This window comes from Acanthaster planci, linkage group LG01 (assembly GCF_054643075.1).
Source record: "Acanthaster planci isolate LZ-2023a linkage group LG01, COTS_SCS, whole genome shotgun sequence".
NCBI lineage: Eukaryota > Metazoa > Echinodermata > Asteroidea > Valvatida > Acanthasteridae > Acanthaster > Acanthaster planci.
The window spans coordinates 36,672,287-36,690,175 of record NC_141777.1 but is presented as its reverse complement, the minus strand read 5'-3'; the positions used below and the strand labels follow the sequence as shown (position 1 = coordinate 36,690,175).

At 41.6% G+C, this 17,889-nt stretch overlaps 1 protein-coding gene across 1 annotated transcript in view; it reads right to left on the bottom strand.

Annotated features, from left to right (window-relative positions):
• Window positions 1–2,797: 2,797 nt before the first annotated feature.
• The window catches only part of zc3h14 (zinc finger CCCH-type containing 14), a 40,643-nt gene continuing 25,551 nt past the window's right edge, over window positions 2,798–17,889 (bottom strand). The window contains exons 11-14 of the mRNA XM_022238311.2: window positions 16,746–16,912; window positions 14,162–14,244; window positions 10,394–10,497; window positions 2,798–5,142 (exon numbers count right to left, since the gene is read on the bottom strand). Coding sequence (XP_022094003.2) covers window positions 5,106–5,142; window positions 10,394–10,497; window positions 14,162–14,244; window positions 16,746–16,912 — 391 coding nt within the window. The 3' untranslated portion in view covers window positions 2,798–5,105. The remainder of the gene's footprint in view (window positions 5,143–10,393; window positions 10,498–14,161; window positions 14,245–16,745; window positions 16,913–17,889) is intronic.

The window sequence follows — 17,889 nt, the reverse complement described above, 5'->3', positions numbered from 1 at the left end:
TACTTCCTAGCTTGTTAATTTTTGAAACTGAAAGATGCCGACACTGAAAGAGAAATATCGTGCTAAATACTGACTTCTAACTTCCGAAAATCTAAAAAGATAAAAAAGGAGGCCCCTTGGAACTAAGTATACTTGTACGCACTTGAAAATTTAAAGAGTAATTTTGTGGTGATCTTTGGTGAAAACTTAAATTGTAACAGGAAACCAAGACAAGTTGTACAGTTTACTGGAATGATAAAATATATTTTGCAGTCTATTACCTTTGGCGACAAAATGTGCACTAAGTCAACCCAACTAAATCTCGAACCAATCGGCTGAAGGCAGGTACGACCTCTGAATGCTGGTCATTCTTCTTGTCAGAGCTTTGAATGTTTCATCAGTCTGAGGGTATTTGAACTCCAGCATAAGTAAATGCATGGTGAAATCAGCGAACGGTGATTCCGTCAAATTTTCTGTTTGTTGATAACATTCCTGTGTCACGAATAGCGAAAAAGGGTCTTCGAATTTCATGAAATGAAGAGAATAATTCCCACACTGGTGATAAGGCATAATTTTAGTCATTTCGGGAATATCAACAATAGGCCACAATTTTAATATGGTGTTCTCGATTCCTTATACAGTTGAAATTATCGGAACCGACCATGTTCTTGTTCAAAATCGTGTTTGGTTAAAAGAAGGCAGTTGCATTTATCTCCCTATGAAGTTATTTCATCTGACATTCTTTCATATTTTAGGAAAAAGACACGAATCTTTTATCAAATTATGTTGTCAAGTGATACATTTTTCAAAATTCCAGTGAATCTGATGAGAGTGATTTCGCATGTGTTGTTTACCCGGAAGCACTGAAAGACCGTACATTAAAGCTTAAAACAATGTCTTGGATTGCACCCTTCCGCTTTACACACAAAATCATATCTGGAAAGATCAGTTAAAAGGAGTGTCTCGTTGTCCACACAACCACAATAAATTTTTTGGGGGGTTGTGTGATAGTCGAGGAAAGGGATTTCGAATGTCGACAAATTTGAGCGGTCGGATCACCAGAGATTTTTTTCATGATTAGGTGTTGTATTCAAAAAAATTTAAGAATGTGACACTCAGGAAATTATCCTCAGTAATTCTCAATACGGGAGATTCACAATGGCGCGCCTCCAAGAGTTTGCAACGCGTTGGCCAATCACAATACGGGATATCGCGCATTGGGTCGACAGTTTTTGCGCATTGTGATTAGCCAATGCGTTGCAAACTCTTGGAGGCGCACTATTGTGAAACGCCTGTATTGGAGTCATTAAGATTTATTTGTATATTATCCATGTTAAAAAGTAGGGGAAGGCCCAATTCAAAATATGAAGCTTATTTAACCAAACTCATTGTGGGCAAAATTGGTTTTCAATGTTTCATCGGGGTTAGACCTTTCAAGGGTAAAGGATGGTCCATATTTCGCTTGAACGCGAATTTGTGAGGCAGATAAAATGTTCGCGTTGCGAATTCCTAGAAGTTGAAAAAAAATTAACTCGAGCGAAATTTCGCAGCAAATTTTTTTTATGACGTCAACTTTGCTTCGCTTTCGCCAGCAGTACGAACCGGCCTTAAAAATTAGCACTTCAATTCGCTTTAAACATTACAAAATGTAATGAACTCCCCTATGTGAAGATGTATTAAAAAAATCTTCAACTTCACTGAAAAAAATACCTTTGGGGGACTCTATAATACCTAAATGGTGAAACGTGAACCTAAAACCATATGGTTAACACCGGAACTGCACTCCGCACATGATAGCAGTTCGTTTCCGAAATCCAGACAGCCACTACATTTATACCGACATAATCAGATTGCCGTATCAAACGATGAGAACGTTTCGACATACCGTTGACAAATGAGGGGAGGGGGGGCTGAGATGTTTCGTAACCAAAGATTTCATCCAAACTCTAACAATCTAGCAATTAGGGAGGTACGCTACACATGAAAGGCAAGAGTTCCAGACGACGTGCACGTGCACCGCGTTGATGGTACGCGTGATGTTCCCAATTCGACTGGTGTGGTTTCCCAAAGCACACGTGTAGTAATAAGCCTCTGCTTGTATATTCAGATGCCTTCAACTTGACAATCTCCGCGTTTTTAAAAAACGTTTGAATTAACGTAAAGTTTTTACAAGCGTGAATCCAGAATATTGGGGCTATACACCAAAATGCCCCATGCGGATGCTGCAAACTGTTCCAAGAATACAGGTCAACAGTTTCTACTTACCGTTTCGGATAGGTTGTAACAAAACAAACCTAACCACCGCTGGCCAAAAAATAAACAAAAACCTTTGATTTTCCTGAGACGTCGGGGTCCCCGTCCAAAGTCCAAGTCAGTGGAAATCGTGAAATCGACGCGCTTGCTTTTGTAATTCCTACGGGTTGAAATGGTACTTCGGTGAAAAGTAATTACTTGTCAACCACAAAAAGCTCTAAATTGTGCATTATTTTCAAGTTTTACTTTCTTGCCTCATAATAATAATAACAATAATTGAATTTTTCATGTCACCATTTCCATGAAAATAATCAAATTTAACAAGTGTTTATCTCTATAATTCAGGGAGTCCTTTATCGGGATTGCAATCGGAATTACTAAAGTAATCCCGATTGCAAATAAAATTGGGTCTTGTCCTCATTGTTAAGTAAACGTTCGTTTGATCTACAACTGATCCCAAGAAACATAAGTGATCATCGTGGCCAGAAACAACAGAACTGGGTTCAACAACTTGTTACTTTTTTTCAAAAACCGGAAGAAGGATTTGACCAATCAGCCTAAAGGATTTGACCAATTTTTTTTATATGCCATATTTTACATAACAGTTTATCCACTAATTATACCATTCTGTTGAAAGTTTAGGGCATTGCAAGCAAACTTCAGCGGCATTACACATTATAGTGTGGTATACAGAGCAACAGTCGACGCATAGGTAGGGTCCAAATTGCTTGGCTGCTTGAAAGGACACAGGGGTCTATGGTAGTGGCCAGAGCCGGTTCCCATAGACACGTGTATAATTAAAGTCACAGCAAAGTGATTGGCATACAGCCCTAATGTCATTGTAACTGGAGACCTTGGGGTCGTTTGGTGGCGGCAAACATTACTGGTCCCATGTGGCTACAGACGTATAAACGCATAGACCACCAGTCTCGCCCGCGCATAACCGTGATTTCAAAAACGTAGGCAAGCTGTGGGCGAAACCATGGATGGCAGCGCGTTCAGTGATAATTGCGAGTGACACTTAGATTATATTATATGTATTTGTTCACGTGCTCTAAAATTACGTTTCTTTTTTTAATCTCTGGTACTGCTATACCTTCTTTTCAAATGTTGCAACTCCAATTTTTCGAATCTGTAGGGGCAAGATTAAGTAGACAGAGGATTTTTTTTTCACAATCGAAATGTGGCTTCATTGAATTTTATGACTGGAACTCTTCAACTGTGCGTAAATTTCAAATACCGCGGGATGAATTTGCACACGGTTTTGGATTGAGTCGGGTGCCGTCTCGGCTACGGTACCCCGCCATTGTTTTGAATAGGAACTACCCGTCTATGGGTTTGTATGTCTGTGCATGTGACCAATCCCCGGCCATTGATCTCCATTGTAATAGGATCAATGGATACGGCATTGTTCGTGTCATTTTGAACACTAACGCACACTAACTCAAATCGGACACAAACAAAACAAAACACAGAAATTACTGCCACCACGCGTCTAAGAAGTCTCCATATCTGTAATCATAATTAGCAACATTTAATGACTTAAAGCAGTGTGATGTAGCCATTCAATTTTGCCTGGTTTTGGTGAGGTCAGCGATTCTCAAATAAAAAAGGGTCATTTTTTGTCCATTAAAAAACAAATTGTGTTTTATCATTTATGCGGATACAATGTCTTGAAATATCGTCTTGAACTGCCGTTTTGATATCACTTGCTTCATTTCTTGCACAGATGTTGTTTTCTGCTGTTTTTTATTTCCACAGGATTGAAAAAACACCATATTTTTGGCCACTTATGTTAGATTTCACCTCAACTTCACAATAGTTACGTTACTTTAAACGTGCATTTTCATTTAGTATCTAGAAGTATATGCAGTCTTGGTTATTAAGATAACTTGTCCAGGGCAATTATCATCTAATCTCGTGATCCGGTCTTAAAACGTAGGTTTTGGACCTTGTGACTAAGAGTGTCAACGCAATAACATTATTACGAAATTATACATTTCCAGCCTTTTTGTTCGACAATATGTTTGTGAACGTTGAACCAATAAAACAGAAAAAAGACTAAGTGTTTCACTGGAGTCTACATTTCATCCGACCAGAAAAGTGTTTATCAGGCTGCAATCGTTTAAGACAGGCCATGCACGTGGCGACAAATAGGAATGGCTCCACTGCCTTCAGTACTTAAAACTTGGCATTTTATAGCTGCTTGAGATCCTAATGAATGCTCCTGCTTTCTATTTACGGAAGGTCAGCCGTAGTTTCACAGGTCACTATATTGGTAAGAATACGACGGTAACGTGGGAAGAGCGGAGCCCATAACCCATGCACGAGAGAAAACGAGCAATGCGAAGAAAATGTCCTCGGGGCCATTGTCGCAGCTGTTGGTACCCTTTCAATTATCTGATAATGTCGAAGTTTTTTTTTATGAGCATGGAAATTTAATGAGCTTCAGAATAAAAGCAAAGCTCTGGGATCATCCCCCAAAGGGGACACTAACACTTACGGTGAATGCAAATCACTCAAAAGAGCATTCTGTAAATTCCAGCGACATTTCCAGGCTCATTCATGGGATATAACTGTATCAAAAATACCTCTGCCGTCACCGTTTGAAGAAATTAAATGCAAAAGTTTATCACAAAAATAAAAAACACCTGTGACACAGGCATTATTACATTATTTTATAACAGGTTGCCTAACTATCAATACTAACAGCTCATGAAATAGCACTAGGAAATGTGCTTTGATACATGTCAAATATCGACCGAAATTACTGAAACAATAATTAAAAAATATATATTAAAAAACAAAACTCGAAGCCGCTGCTTGATGTCAGCGCATTCAAAAGTAGGCTGCAGCTGCTCCATAATCCTTTGTTAACTCGATGTTTCCTTGGCAACGAAAGGTCTCTCACTGCGAAGAGAACAGAGAAGTGAATTACAGTAGATTTGTATCACACGGTGTCCGTTAGCAAACTCCTCAAACGCCAACGAGAATCTGAAGGGAATGGCTCTAGGGCCATTTATTATTTGATCTCCAGTAAAGCAGGGCCGTTTCGGGGACAAGTCGAAGTTTCATCCTGTCGGATATGTAAGAATGTCGGTGTTTCCCGTTCGCTCTGCGTTCTTCGTTTATCAATTCTCTCTTGGGCATCTGCAAGAACAACAGCTGGGGGGGAATATCTTCTTTGCAATGGTTACGTAATCAGAGAAAACATGGAGTTAAGTATGGGACAAAAGGAGGACCTCTTTGTTGCTTTGTCCTTGAGGTAATACGCACATGAGGTTTACAGATAACTTAATATTTCCCGCATGAAACAAGCACAAGCTATGAATGTGACGGTGAAATAATGTCGTTGGAAAGGCTTACTTTACACGCAGCCATAACGAGGTCAATCATTAAGCCCCAGACAAGGGACCTATAGGGTACGGAAGTGAATACGTCACTGTGTAAAAGGCATGAGCGCGAGAACCAGCGCGTGAACCAACACGCGCGCGTACTCCATTCGTTTGCACTGTACTTTCTGGTTCACAGTGACGTCACACTTCCGTACTCTGTAGACCACCTTGCCCCCCTTGATTTCATTGAAACGTCCTTTGTATTGTTTAAGGCAAAAATAATAATAGGCATTCGAAAAAATGCGAGAAAAGTATCCGATCGGTACTACTAAAAGCACAGCAAGAAAGCCCTGCACGGCATTACTCATATGCAGGTACAATGTTAAATCAACAGCTTCCCGTTCGAGGTATATTCCAGACTGGTATGACTGTATCTTTGGCAAGACCAGTGACTTCAGGCGTGGGTCCGAGAGGCGGGGGTGAAGGGGTAAATCACCCTTCTCTGACACCCCAAAAAACTTAATAATTGAAATATAGTTATAATAATGACAAAGATGACGTCCTACAACGTGTAATAAAAATAATGATTTAACATTTATAATGTTCCAATTTCATACAAATGATCAAAGGCGCATTACAGGACCAACTTAAGGAGAGAGATAAAAATCAAAATAAAAGAGATTAGATTCAATAAATCAATCTGAAATAAAAGTAAGTGCATGCGTTCGTCTGTCCACAACAATCAGACATAAAAAAAATCTGACGGGCCTGACCCCCCCCCGAAAAAATTCCTGGATACGCCCCTGAACTTGACAAAGCATGATATTGATGTCATTAACCCTAACCCTAGAGTGTATGTAAAATCATATTGAAATCGGAGGATTTTGGACTGTTGGGGTTAATAAAGGAAATCCCACTGTGATGTCATTGTCTTATCTTTCGTATGTATGAAATAAAGTGTGCAAATTAATGCTCTTATGGAACAATATTGAAAAATGCTGTTAAAGAACCTGCTCACGCGAATTTGGACTTTCAACTTTAGTGTATCCCGGATGTTAAGGTCAATTAATTAACAAACAAAATCCACCTCTATCATGCTATTTCATTTGTGTACATGCATATCAACTATGAGTGTTCACATCAATAATGAACTTCACAAGAGTTCGGAAGAAGGCTACGTGTGCGGGTGTTACGGGTAGCACCAGGACCGGGGAGGAAGGGCACCGAAGGAGTTACAACTCTGGCGCTTCAAAGTGCCCGATGATTGTCGCCGCCGAGTCAGACGAATAATAGAAAACATTCCAAAAATCCCAATTGCGGTCTACAACTTAGTTGGACAAGTGGGACCAGTAATACCCTGGCGATACTTGTGGTGTTTTGCTGGTTATTAACAGTAACTTATTGCTGTGAGCAGGAAATAGAGAAAGAAAAATACCTAATGTTGGACCTACTTTTGCCATCGTGAATAACCTCTTTATTTTGATCCACTGTTCCGTTATCTATGCAAATATTTTTTTATTTTATTTATGTCCCTCCAAAACATCTGCTTTCAAAGACTTGGTACGAATTTGGCTAGGACTGACCAACAGCATGCTGACCACCACTACAATGCTAAGTTCAGAACGAACAAAATGCGCGATTTCATTTCAACGAGTGATCATGAGATCTCATAAACTACACTTTCGTATAAATCCCGCCATAAAATGATTCAAATAACATATAACATCTTATAAATAACCGAACGACTAGCTATTCATTCCCCAAACAACTCCGCACAAAGCGTTCTAGAAGGGCAATAACTACACATGAACATTTACGGTACACGGACTAACACAGGTGGATGCGGATTACGAACCAGGATCACAAGTGGGCCTCATGGAGTTGTGAAAAAGATGGCGCGCTGTGCTCTGGCTGTTATACCAGTCACACCCCGGGCAGTTTAAACTCCCATGTCCTTCCTCCATGCTACATGTACGACAAAAAACGGTCTTGCACAATACTCAAGGAGACTTTCATTCTGTCGTTTTACAATGAGGTAACAGCCTCTGCACTAAACGAACCTGTTACCGTACATTGTATGATTCTGAATGTTGTCGAGGAGAGGCCAGGACACGATGTTTCTGCGACTGGTTAATTAAACGTGCAAGCTACGGGTGTCTGATCGATTTGTCAGAAGTCGCCTGGACAGTTGGCGCTCCAGAACCATGATGTAAACCATGAGAAGAATCATCTGTCCTTCATCAAGATGTCAACCTGAATGGTGTCAAATGGAGGGCCAAATATGACAGTTTCATGACTAAGCACGGGAGTCCTTCCGAAAGATCTAGTCACACATTATTTACATTGCAATAGTTTATCGAACTGTAAAAAAAAATCCCTGGAAAGCAGCTGGAGGCGTTCATGACTTGAATGTTCCCATTTTTATGACATGTTTGATGATCGGCTTGTGTTACAGCTTTCCTTCTTTTATTCGCAGAATGCCAGATGCGTGACTATCCGATTTTGTCCACAGAAGGTCTTCGCGAAATCCAAGTTACATTTTGACGCAGGTGGCACGTTTCAAGGGACAGACAAAGAGCGCGGCTTCGCCAGTACTTTGAGAATAATAATCTGTCCATTCTTTTTGTCACGTTCATGCACGAATTGTTCTTTTTCCAGGTCAAACGCATGATTTTGTGCAGCGCTGTCTGTTTTGGAGGGAAGGAGGTCTAAAAAAAAACGTGGACGGAACCACAAAATCCATATTAAATCTAGCCTTACCCCCAGGGTGTATGTAAAATCATATTGACATCGGAGGATTTGGGACCGTTAGGGTTCTAAGCTTAGCTGTTACATTACAGGCATACGGGGGCGGGTACACAAATAAATTTTCCGGGGGGGGGCAACAAATTGCAAGCAAAGATTTGGAAAAAACATGCAGAACTTTGTGGCCTTCGTAAAGTGTGAAGCTAAATTTAGGGGGATTTTACATGCTCTAGGGAATAGGGGATCGAAATGATTCAACAAATCACTTTTTTACCATTTTCTTAAAAGACACACATTAATCTTAGGAGAAGGCCACAGCCTGACCTCTTCTGTACCCCCTCTGGATCCACAGTATGTTGTGGCCCTTGGCAAGCCTCTTCACTCCTGCTTGCCTCTCTCCACCCAGGAGTAGAAATGGGTACCAGCATTAGCTGGGGAAGATACCTGCGATGGACTGGCATCCCATCCAGGGGGAATAAAAAAATTCTCCACAATGCTGCTCGCACGTGGTACAACGTACTGCCGCAAAAGTTATGCCGTCCCCTGATACATGTAGATGCCGTATTTGATACGTGTAGTGTATAATGTCGCACTGAAATTGCCACATTAAACAGCTGTTTCCAAGGTGTTAAATCTACACACAGAATGTCAGTAACCGAACATAATTCATTAACATACTGGATAACAGTTCATAATGGTTGGGTGCAGTACGGACGACATCTTTCGCGACGTCTCTTCGTACCATTAACCGTAGACAACACAGATCTACACAAATTTATTCTTTGACTACGGCAAAATTCCTTCATTGTCCCAGCTGAAAGAGGATCCCTTTGGCTGTTTTTTTCGCCGAGCTAGTTTATACAACACATTTTTATGAGGGGAAGGTGAGAGCAGAAGAAGAAGGCGATAATTGATACTGAGGGGAAACTATGTCACCATTGATGTAGGTCTGTACGTTTTACTCGATTTCTTGATTCACCGATGGATGTAGTGATTATTTAGTTACATGTTCCTCATTCTATTAACAGAAATCCACTGTCAAAGGTAAAATGTTTTCATTATAAGACACAAGGAAAAGACTGAACAATTGTAAACCCCCAAATGGCACACATCTTGAGCAAATGTTTGACTGCCTTCTACTTTGTTATAAAAAACGGGGGGGGGGCAAATTTGCTGGTAGAATTTGTTTACGGCACGACAACACTTTGGCACTTATAGGTGATGAAGCCTCTGTCATAAAAATTCATCTGATTCAAGAGCAAGACAAATTTCAGGCGTATTCTCACTTGAAGTTGCAAATGAGCCTCACCCTGCCAATCCCAACTGACATGCAAACTCACTTTGTGCGTCAAGAAAGACAGCGTGCATCTACATTTGATTTGAAGACAATTTGCGAGAGTACTGCCATTGCACTCTTAGGACTTTTGTGGGGGTGTAGGGTTAATTCCCAGAACCTATCACTAATTGCTTTGAGTGAGGCTTGGGGCAACAGCGAGAACAGCTCTCCCATGTCTGAAAGGCTCGGAATTGAATAGAAAAAAAAGTTCAAGAGCCGGATGCCTGTAACAGTTTCACCCCTGCATCTTAGTGAGATCCGTGGAAAATTTAACAGCAGTGGCAGATCCAGAAATCATTCAAAGGGTGCAGGGGTACCCAGTTTTTATAAAAGGGGGGGGGCCCAACATGAAAGGGTAACCAGCACACACAAACGGGCATATGATTTCTCATTATTGCTGAAACTTCTGCCTTTTAATGGCAAATAGGAAAAACAGAGAACAAATATCGCCCTCAAAATTACAAAAAAGGAGCAGCCCTCTCCCCTTGACGTCCACTACTTAATGGTTTATACTTCATAGCTTTGATGGTCGGTGTCAAGCTGGCCATGTCAAGGGTGATAGTGAGACCTACTTGTGTGACCCTATTCAACCCACTTACAACATGGACAGGTGCCTCTTTAAAAGCTGCCAGTGTTAAAATCGATGGATTGCTTTCAATTTCGACAAAGACGGTTCTTCGAGGTCTAGCCGTAGGGGGAGGGAGATGCAGTACGGTACAGTTCCTCGTTCGGATTGTTGCCTTACCTAATGTGCATCTGCTTGGACCACTTGAGTGCGGCTCCTGTCGCAACTTGGGGATGGGTGAATGTACAGCCGACACGAGTGCAGCTTCGTCCAAAGAGACACATCTGAGTGTTGGGGGAGAAAAAGAGGAAAACCCCGGAGGGTGAGATATGAGATGGAGTGAAGTGGTGATCAACCAAGTGCCTGGCCAGAGCAGAACCACGGGCAGATTTTGCTGAACGTCAGCTCGAGACATGTCTTGAGGGCCTTGTTTTATACCAAGACTGGTGTCAGGAGCAATTAGCGGAAAGTGCCCTGAGTCGCCTAAAAAAACCCCAGCTTAACACGTCTCGACTTAAATCAGTGGTTGACTAATTTCATTTCACGCTTGTTTTTGTTTAAAGTCTGTCAAAGAGGAAGCTTTAAAGCATTAAAATATACACTGATTAAAAAACCAATCAGATATTGGAAATTAAAAACATTAATACACATTACAACTTAAGCAGAACACAGCGAACGCTTCGTTGAAAAGTTGGGCTTTAAGGTTTGCCTTAAAATCACTCCGACAAAAGGTTTGTTGTTATCATCATTTGTAGTTCACGGCTTAAGAAGTGTAAGCCCACCCCACTCATCAAGTCAACTGAAAAGTTGACATTTTTGGCTGGTTTCTGGTCAATGCGGGCATTGCCGTAGACCTGCGAGTCAGCAAAATAAAAAAAGTTTTTATTTGGTATAAAAACTATGTCCAAAAGGTGCCAAAATTGTTTAATCAACTAGAATCCTGCTACTGTGTAATTGTAACGTGTTTTTGATGGGGTACTCTTGAGAAATATATACAGTAAAGGAGTCCCCCTAGTTCCCCATACATTTAGTCAGGCACTCTTTTTCAGATGACGTCATTTCTGTATTATACATTTACATCTGGGAACCAGACAAACGAGGTGGTCTTATGTCCTGTGTACATGTTCAAGCTGAAAATGCTTTTAAACAGTAAAAAATGCAGGGGCCAGTCTATTTTAGCGTTACATGCGCATGCAGTTGCGATGGACATCACACTTTATACCTAGATTATTTCCAGAAAAAAAAAAGTGAGGGTAAAAAGAAAAATTTTGTCGCCACATCCTTTTTAGAGCCGGTTACATTCACTTAATATAAATGTAGCTTTGTTCTCACTGAATTACCCATTTGTCCCTGTTTCACATCGAGCTCCTTATGACTTAATGTAACAGGCTGATGTGGTCGTAGGAACCAATCAAACAGCACTGTGCCGTACAACATCCACGAATGCATTAAACTACCTCCTGTGAAGAATGGTTCCCTGGTTCCCCACTGATACACTCAAATACACATCTTTTTCTTTTTTTGGTGATATAGCATTGTGGACATGGCCCTTTCTTCTGTTTCATTATTACGGCAGACTTCTCGATCAGAACAGTGAAAAACATGATTGGGTGCTGTGTGAGTAAAACCAGCTTTGGTAGTGGGGAAGAAATTGAGATGTCCTCCGCATAACGTGGCCACTTGAGCCAGTACATGCACAGTGGTGTAACTGACCAGAGTTAGAGGTAAGTTTCCACGAGGGCACAGAGAAAAATATCGAGTGAGAACATGACCTAAGTCTACAGTTAAATTCCAAGTCGTGTTTTATGACACAACCACACCTAATCCATAAAATCGTGATCTGTTTCACAAGACCGTATCTGTTTGGTAAGCCCGTGCGTCTTATAACAAAATGACACAATTTACGGTGCACACACTTGCAGCTTTTTTTCATCAAATGCAATGCGGGAAGCAGTCATAAGATGTGTCTTAGTTGGGAATGATCTTGCATAAGGAAGTCCTCTCAAAACCCCAGCAACAATGTTAGATCATGAAAGCCCAGGCACCTTTCAACAAACTATACAGAACTGTTAACAAGGGGGGAGGGGCATGATAAATCTCTCCATCTCCCCTCCTCACCCCTGCAGACACTGTGAAAGTGCCTCAGAGAGCCTGGACCCAAGGCAGATTTAGACAGATCAATATCGTAAAAACATTTTACTTACAGTCCAACCTACAGAGTCCACTGTCATTACTTTTTTTAAAGGCAGCATGGCTGTCTAGTCAATGCTGAGAACTGCTAGTGAGACATACGCACCAGACTAGGGGTAAACAAGCACTACCCTGAATTTCAATCAAATGAGTCAACATTTACTAACTCGGGAATTTTCTTAAATGGCTTTGTCAATCCAATCTCTCCCCACCCCCCCCCACTTATATACAATGTATACAAAGAGTTTTTTCCTCAGGCACCAACGATCTACAACAATCATTCAGAATTGGGCTCTAGCTCTCGGTCCTCAAATGGTAAATGTTTACAAATGGCTGCTATAACCCAGGGAATCGGCAAGAACAAAATTGTACTTGGCACTGCACTGAAAACAATTTAATTGCAAACATACATGTAGGCATTTAACTAAAAAAATGTGGGTGACTGTTTAGATTTAGCCAGCTAGAACCTGATCTGAAACATTTTTGAAGAAAAAAATCCAGACTGAAACTTAATTGTTTCTTTCCACTTGTGGGATTCGATGTCACTCATTTGGCAGGTGGAGGAGCCTGAGGGGGGGGGGCAGTTCACTCCTCTCATTACATACCACAGATTGGAGTTCAGGCATTACATGATGCAGGATCAGGTTCCATAGGCGAGAGTTTTGTCAATATTCAATGCATAAGTGGTGTCATTCAACATACACACGTGATTGCAACTACAAAATAGGTCTGGGGAAGGGGTGCCAACATGTAGAAATAACCATAGTAAATATCACTGTAAAACTGAACTGAATGAATTTGCTGATTGAAATTCATTCATAAAAACAACTGTGCATTTTTCAACCGTCCAAGAGGGCGTAAACTGTATATTCTCTGAGCTTCAACTTTCAAGCCTCATGTACACCTCATGCAGTAACAGTAGTCAATATCTACGGAACAAATTTCCCCGATAGATCTTGAAGGACTCATGTGCTGCCATTGCTATGAAAATCTTATGAACAAGTTTTGCTACACCAGTAACATTCATCGATACAGGAGACATCTACTTTCATTTTGTGCTCCTGAAATAGGTAACTATAAATAGACCACTTCAATAGAATTCTTTTGTTGGGGTACACAGGAAGGGTTTGGCTAGGTTCCAGGGCCGGGTTAAGTTGTCACAAAATGTACACTTTTCCAGACAGCGTGTTTTTGTATGCTGAAAATGAGTTGTGTTTTTGGAAGCATTGCGGCAGGAAGCCGGTCTTGGGAGAATTTAAAAGAAACAAATTGAGTTTCGGAGTTCAAGGCCTTTCAGTCAACTGCGTCCCTTTTTTCTGGCATTTTGCTAATTGGAGGACAAGGACTCAAATAGGTTTACATGTACGCTACAAGTAGGATGTCATCCTTCTTCCTTTTTACGAAAATAGTTATTCATTGGGGGGGGAAGCAGGGAAGGGCCGACTCCAAACCCCTCCTTCCTTCAGATCCACAACTGGCTTTGCATCAATATGAAATGGAACACTTCCATGCACATCAGCATGCCTGGTGGTTTTTGGTGGAGTGGAGCCTACATGTACATGAGCTCAGTGGATTTCTTTCGGAAGAAAACCTCTTATACAAGTATGAAACTTCATTTCATACTGCAGTGAAGGATTTTATTGGGAAAAGACTTACGTTAAAAATCCCTTTTTTTTGCCCTGTGCACATACTTTAAAGTGCACAGAACTAATTTTCCAAACAATTTCATCATTGGAGTCAACGGGTCATGCCACCTACCTTGGGGTGGAAGAAAGGGCACTGTCCATTTGTACAGTTGGGGTGAAATTTGCACAATCTGGATGCCTTAGAGGGCGCATGCACTGCAAGAGAAAGAAAACGCAATCAAACTAATCAGGCAAATTCCTGAAGTTGACCATTAAATTTACTGGATTCTAACCTGGGCTCAATTTCACAGAGGCTGCTAAGCACATTACAGATGACTGTAACAAGTGCATGTAATCATGGCAGAAGCCACGCTGATCTTCCAGGACAAATTTGCTTGACTTAGTAGTATCACAATGGAAATCTCTATGTGCACACAACCGTTAGCACAACCATACCAAGCACCACCATGAAATGGAATTAGCACCATTTAGTAATTAGTAAGCACCAAGTTACTTGCTTTACAGCAATCTGGGAACCTTTCTACAACCCTGTACTGCCAACCCAATGTTTCCAGCTCCAGATGTCCTCGCTTCTTCCATCAGCTCAAGATCCACAAGCCGGACATCCCCATAACCCCACTGTAGCATCCTGTGGAGGTCCCACCTACAGTGTCGCCAAGCACCTTGCTAAGATCCTGCACCCACTATTCGGCAACACCAAACGCCCTATCTAGAACTTGGAACAGTTTGCCACATTCGTCCAAGACCTAACCCTGCAACCCCGACGATATCATGGTCAGTTTTGATGCTTCACCAACGTCCCTACCACCGATGCCTGCAAGATCACATGAGAACACCTGGATCAAGACCCATCAATTTAAGAACAAACAGACCTCCTCCCAGCCCAGATCCAAAACCTACTCATCACCTGCACAGCATCCACCAGCTTCCAGTGGCGTGACAAGCTCTTTGAGCAAACCACCGGAACCTCTATGGGATCACCTATATCCCCGGTTCTTGCTGACATTTTCTTGGAACAATTTGAACAGACAGCCATTGCCACAGCTGATGATCTCCACCCGAGAGTTTAGCCCAGATACGTTGACGACATGTTTATCATATGGCCTTGTGGTCAAGACAAACTAGGTGATTTCCTGGAACATTTCAACAGGCTCAGTGCCAGCATACAGTTCACCATGGATCAAGAAAGAGATGGCACTACCTCCTTCTTGGATGTGGAGGTGTCCAGGCGACCCAATGGAACCCTGGAAGACCAGTGCAAGCTCCCATTTCATTTTCCCAAGATCAGGAACTCGGTTGATCATGCTCGTCCCTTGGGCATACAACATGTGTGACCAGGACAGCCTGCCGGGCAAGTTACACCACACCTCCACAGCACTACAATGGAAGGATTTCAAGAGAAGTCAAGTCAAGACCCAGGCAACAACGTCCCGCCCCGACCGATGGGCCTCCTCTACCCTAGGTCAACCTTATAGGTACACTAGTTCTGTCACCCTCCCATACATTGGCAACACTTCGCATCACATACAATGCATCCTCCAGCAATAAGGCATGAGAGTATTCCACACAGCACCCAGCAAGATTAGAAACTTGATCAGTTACACAAGGACTAGCTAGACCCGGATCTTTTCAGAACCACACATACTCACAAAAGAGATAATCCACATGGTGTTTCCGCATACCCTCTAAACTACATGTACTTAAGAATGACTTTTCTGCAAACTGGTAAGCAGCAACATAAAATTGGGTTCAGGACCTCAGTTTAACACATTTGTTGAAGAGGCTACACAAGATAAACCTCTTGGACATTCAATGTTTAGGTCCATCAAGCCCTCTGTGGTTTTGTCTGGATATTTCTGTTATGAAGAACAACGACTGCTGAACCATGGAGAGACAGTAATGTTACACATTTTGCATGAACATGCACAGATGTATTTTTACACAAGTATTAAGTTGTTAAGTATGAACAAAAGTTACCTACATCCATGAGAATTTTGTATCTGACAAAACACATGTGAATTAGCCTGCCACGGTGAAATGCAAGCTACATGTACATGTACCTGTAAGAGGAAAAATGCCTCTTTCTATAATCCTTATCTGGCAGAGAATGTAAGAAAGGTTAACACTTAATAGGGAAAGGTTCCATTAATAGTGTATAATCATAAAGTGTGCCTTCATCGGGAAGCAAAAGGTAGTTTTATCTGATTTCGGTTAATGCATGTACATGAACCTCAATTGCAGCCCTGTTGTCATGGATAAATGAACACCACCATTTTAGAAATAAAAACTTAAATGTCCTCCTTTTACAACAGGGACACAATCAAGCAAGTATTAATCATAAAAATGTGGTTCTTGTGTACCGGATGGGACCACCTAGGCAGTCTTCATCATTTTTCTAGTTGTACAAACTATGTGAGTGTGAAAACTCTCTCAAAACAGGGATGGGATAACAAACGCCAGGTTGAATTGATTCTACGAGGCTCCAGATCTGCCAAATCTTTTCATTACTGGATGCAATCACGGGATTTCAAACGGAGAAAGTATTCATGGATTCTCTGGAAAAGGGGGCTGAAACTTCCACACTAAAGTTAATGGCTGTTTTCCGAATATTCCCATCATAAGGAGTTCGCAATCCCAACGTCTGCATCGGTCACTGGTAATTCACTACAAACTCTGGTCTTGTCTTGACACCCTACCTTGTGTGGGAGGCAGGAGAACCGCTGGTGGACTCATGGGGACTAGGTTGCCTTGTTTCCTGGTTGCATGTGTGAAGGGACAGTTGGGCCGGCTGCACCGAGAATCATACTTGCAGTTGGGATGGATGAATAAACATTTGTCTCCAAATTTACAGTTTGGAAAGGTCCTGCGGGTGTGAGAAACGAGTGAGTTCACCATTAGTGTAAGCGTGACTCAAATTGTATAGTGCAAACATCACTTAATTCAGTGTCATAGTGAGATATTCATTATAAATTTATCCCTTTTTTGGAGTAGGTTTTAATTAATTCATTTCTTGAGTATCGGCTGCAGACCATGCATGTACACATGTACCGGTAGGCTCGTGAATATGCACACTGCAGTAACGTATCTCCACAAAATGGCTCCAGTTAAAACCAACACAAAAACCGACACTGACTTTAACCGCCAATAAAAATGAATGGCATAACTTCCACTAGCATTGTAGGATATGCTTAAAAGGAAAATGTCATGGCTAAAAAGGAATCCAAATGCTGAAATCTAACTAGAACCACAGGGGTTCACATCAGGGAGCAATTTGCTTGCGAATGCTATTTTGAACAAATGCGATTAGGGGAGCCATTAACATTGTATTCATTTCTGGAGGGGAGGAATTACGCTTCTTGGGGGGGGGAGGGTGGCAGGTACCGGTACCAGAATGACAACAAGATGGCAAAATAAAGCTCACTTGCCTTGGGATTTGACAAAATGTATCATCAATCACTGTGATATTCCCATCAACCCTCAATTCCCGTAAGAACAATGTGCACGTGCAGACTGTTTTCACCTATTTCCCCAGGATGCATCTGTATTAAATAGGAGGCTAGGGGCAGTTGTGCGCCTCTGAATTTACATGTACCGCATGTTACATGTTGGATGCACGTCACGTAAGCTGAACAGCCAGTTCCTCCCAGAGGCAGACACACTTCTCCACTTTGCAGAATTGATGCAAATGGAAGCATACATGTACATACATTGCTAAAAGCTTTCTACTGTTACAAAGAAATGCTCGGTAACCAGCAGACTGGTGTCAGCACATTTGAAAAAAATGTTTTGAATGAGCAGCATGCGTGACAAAGCAACAGCCATCAATAATGGGGCTTCTTT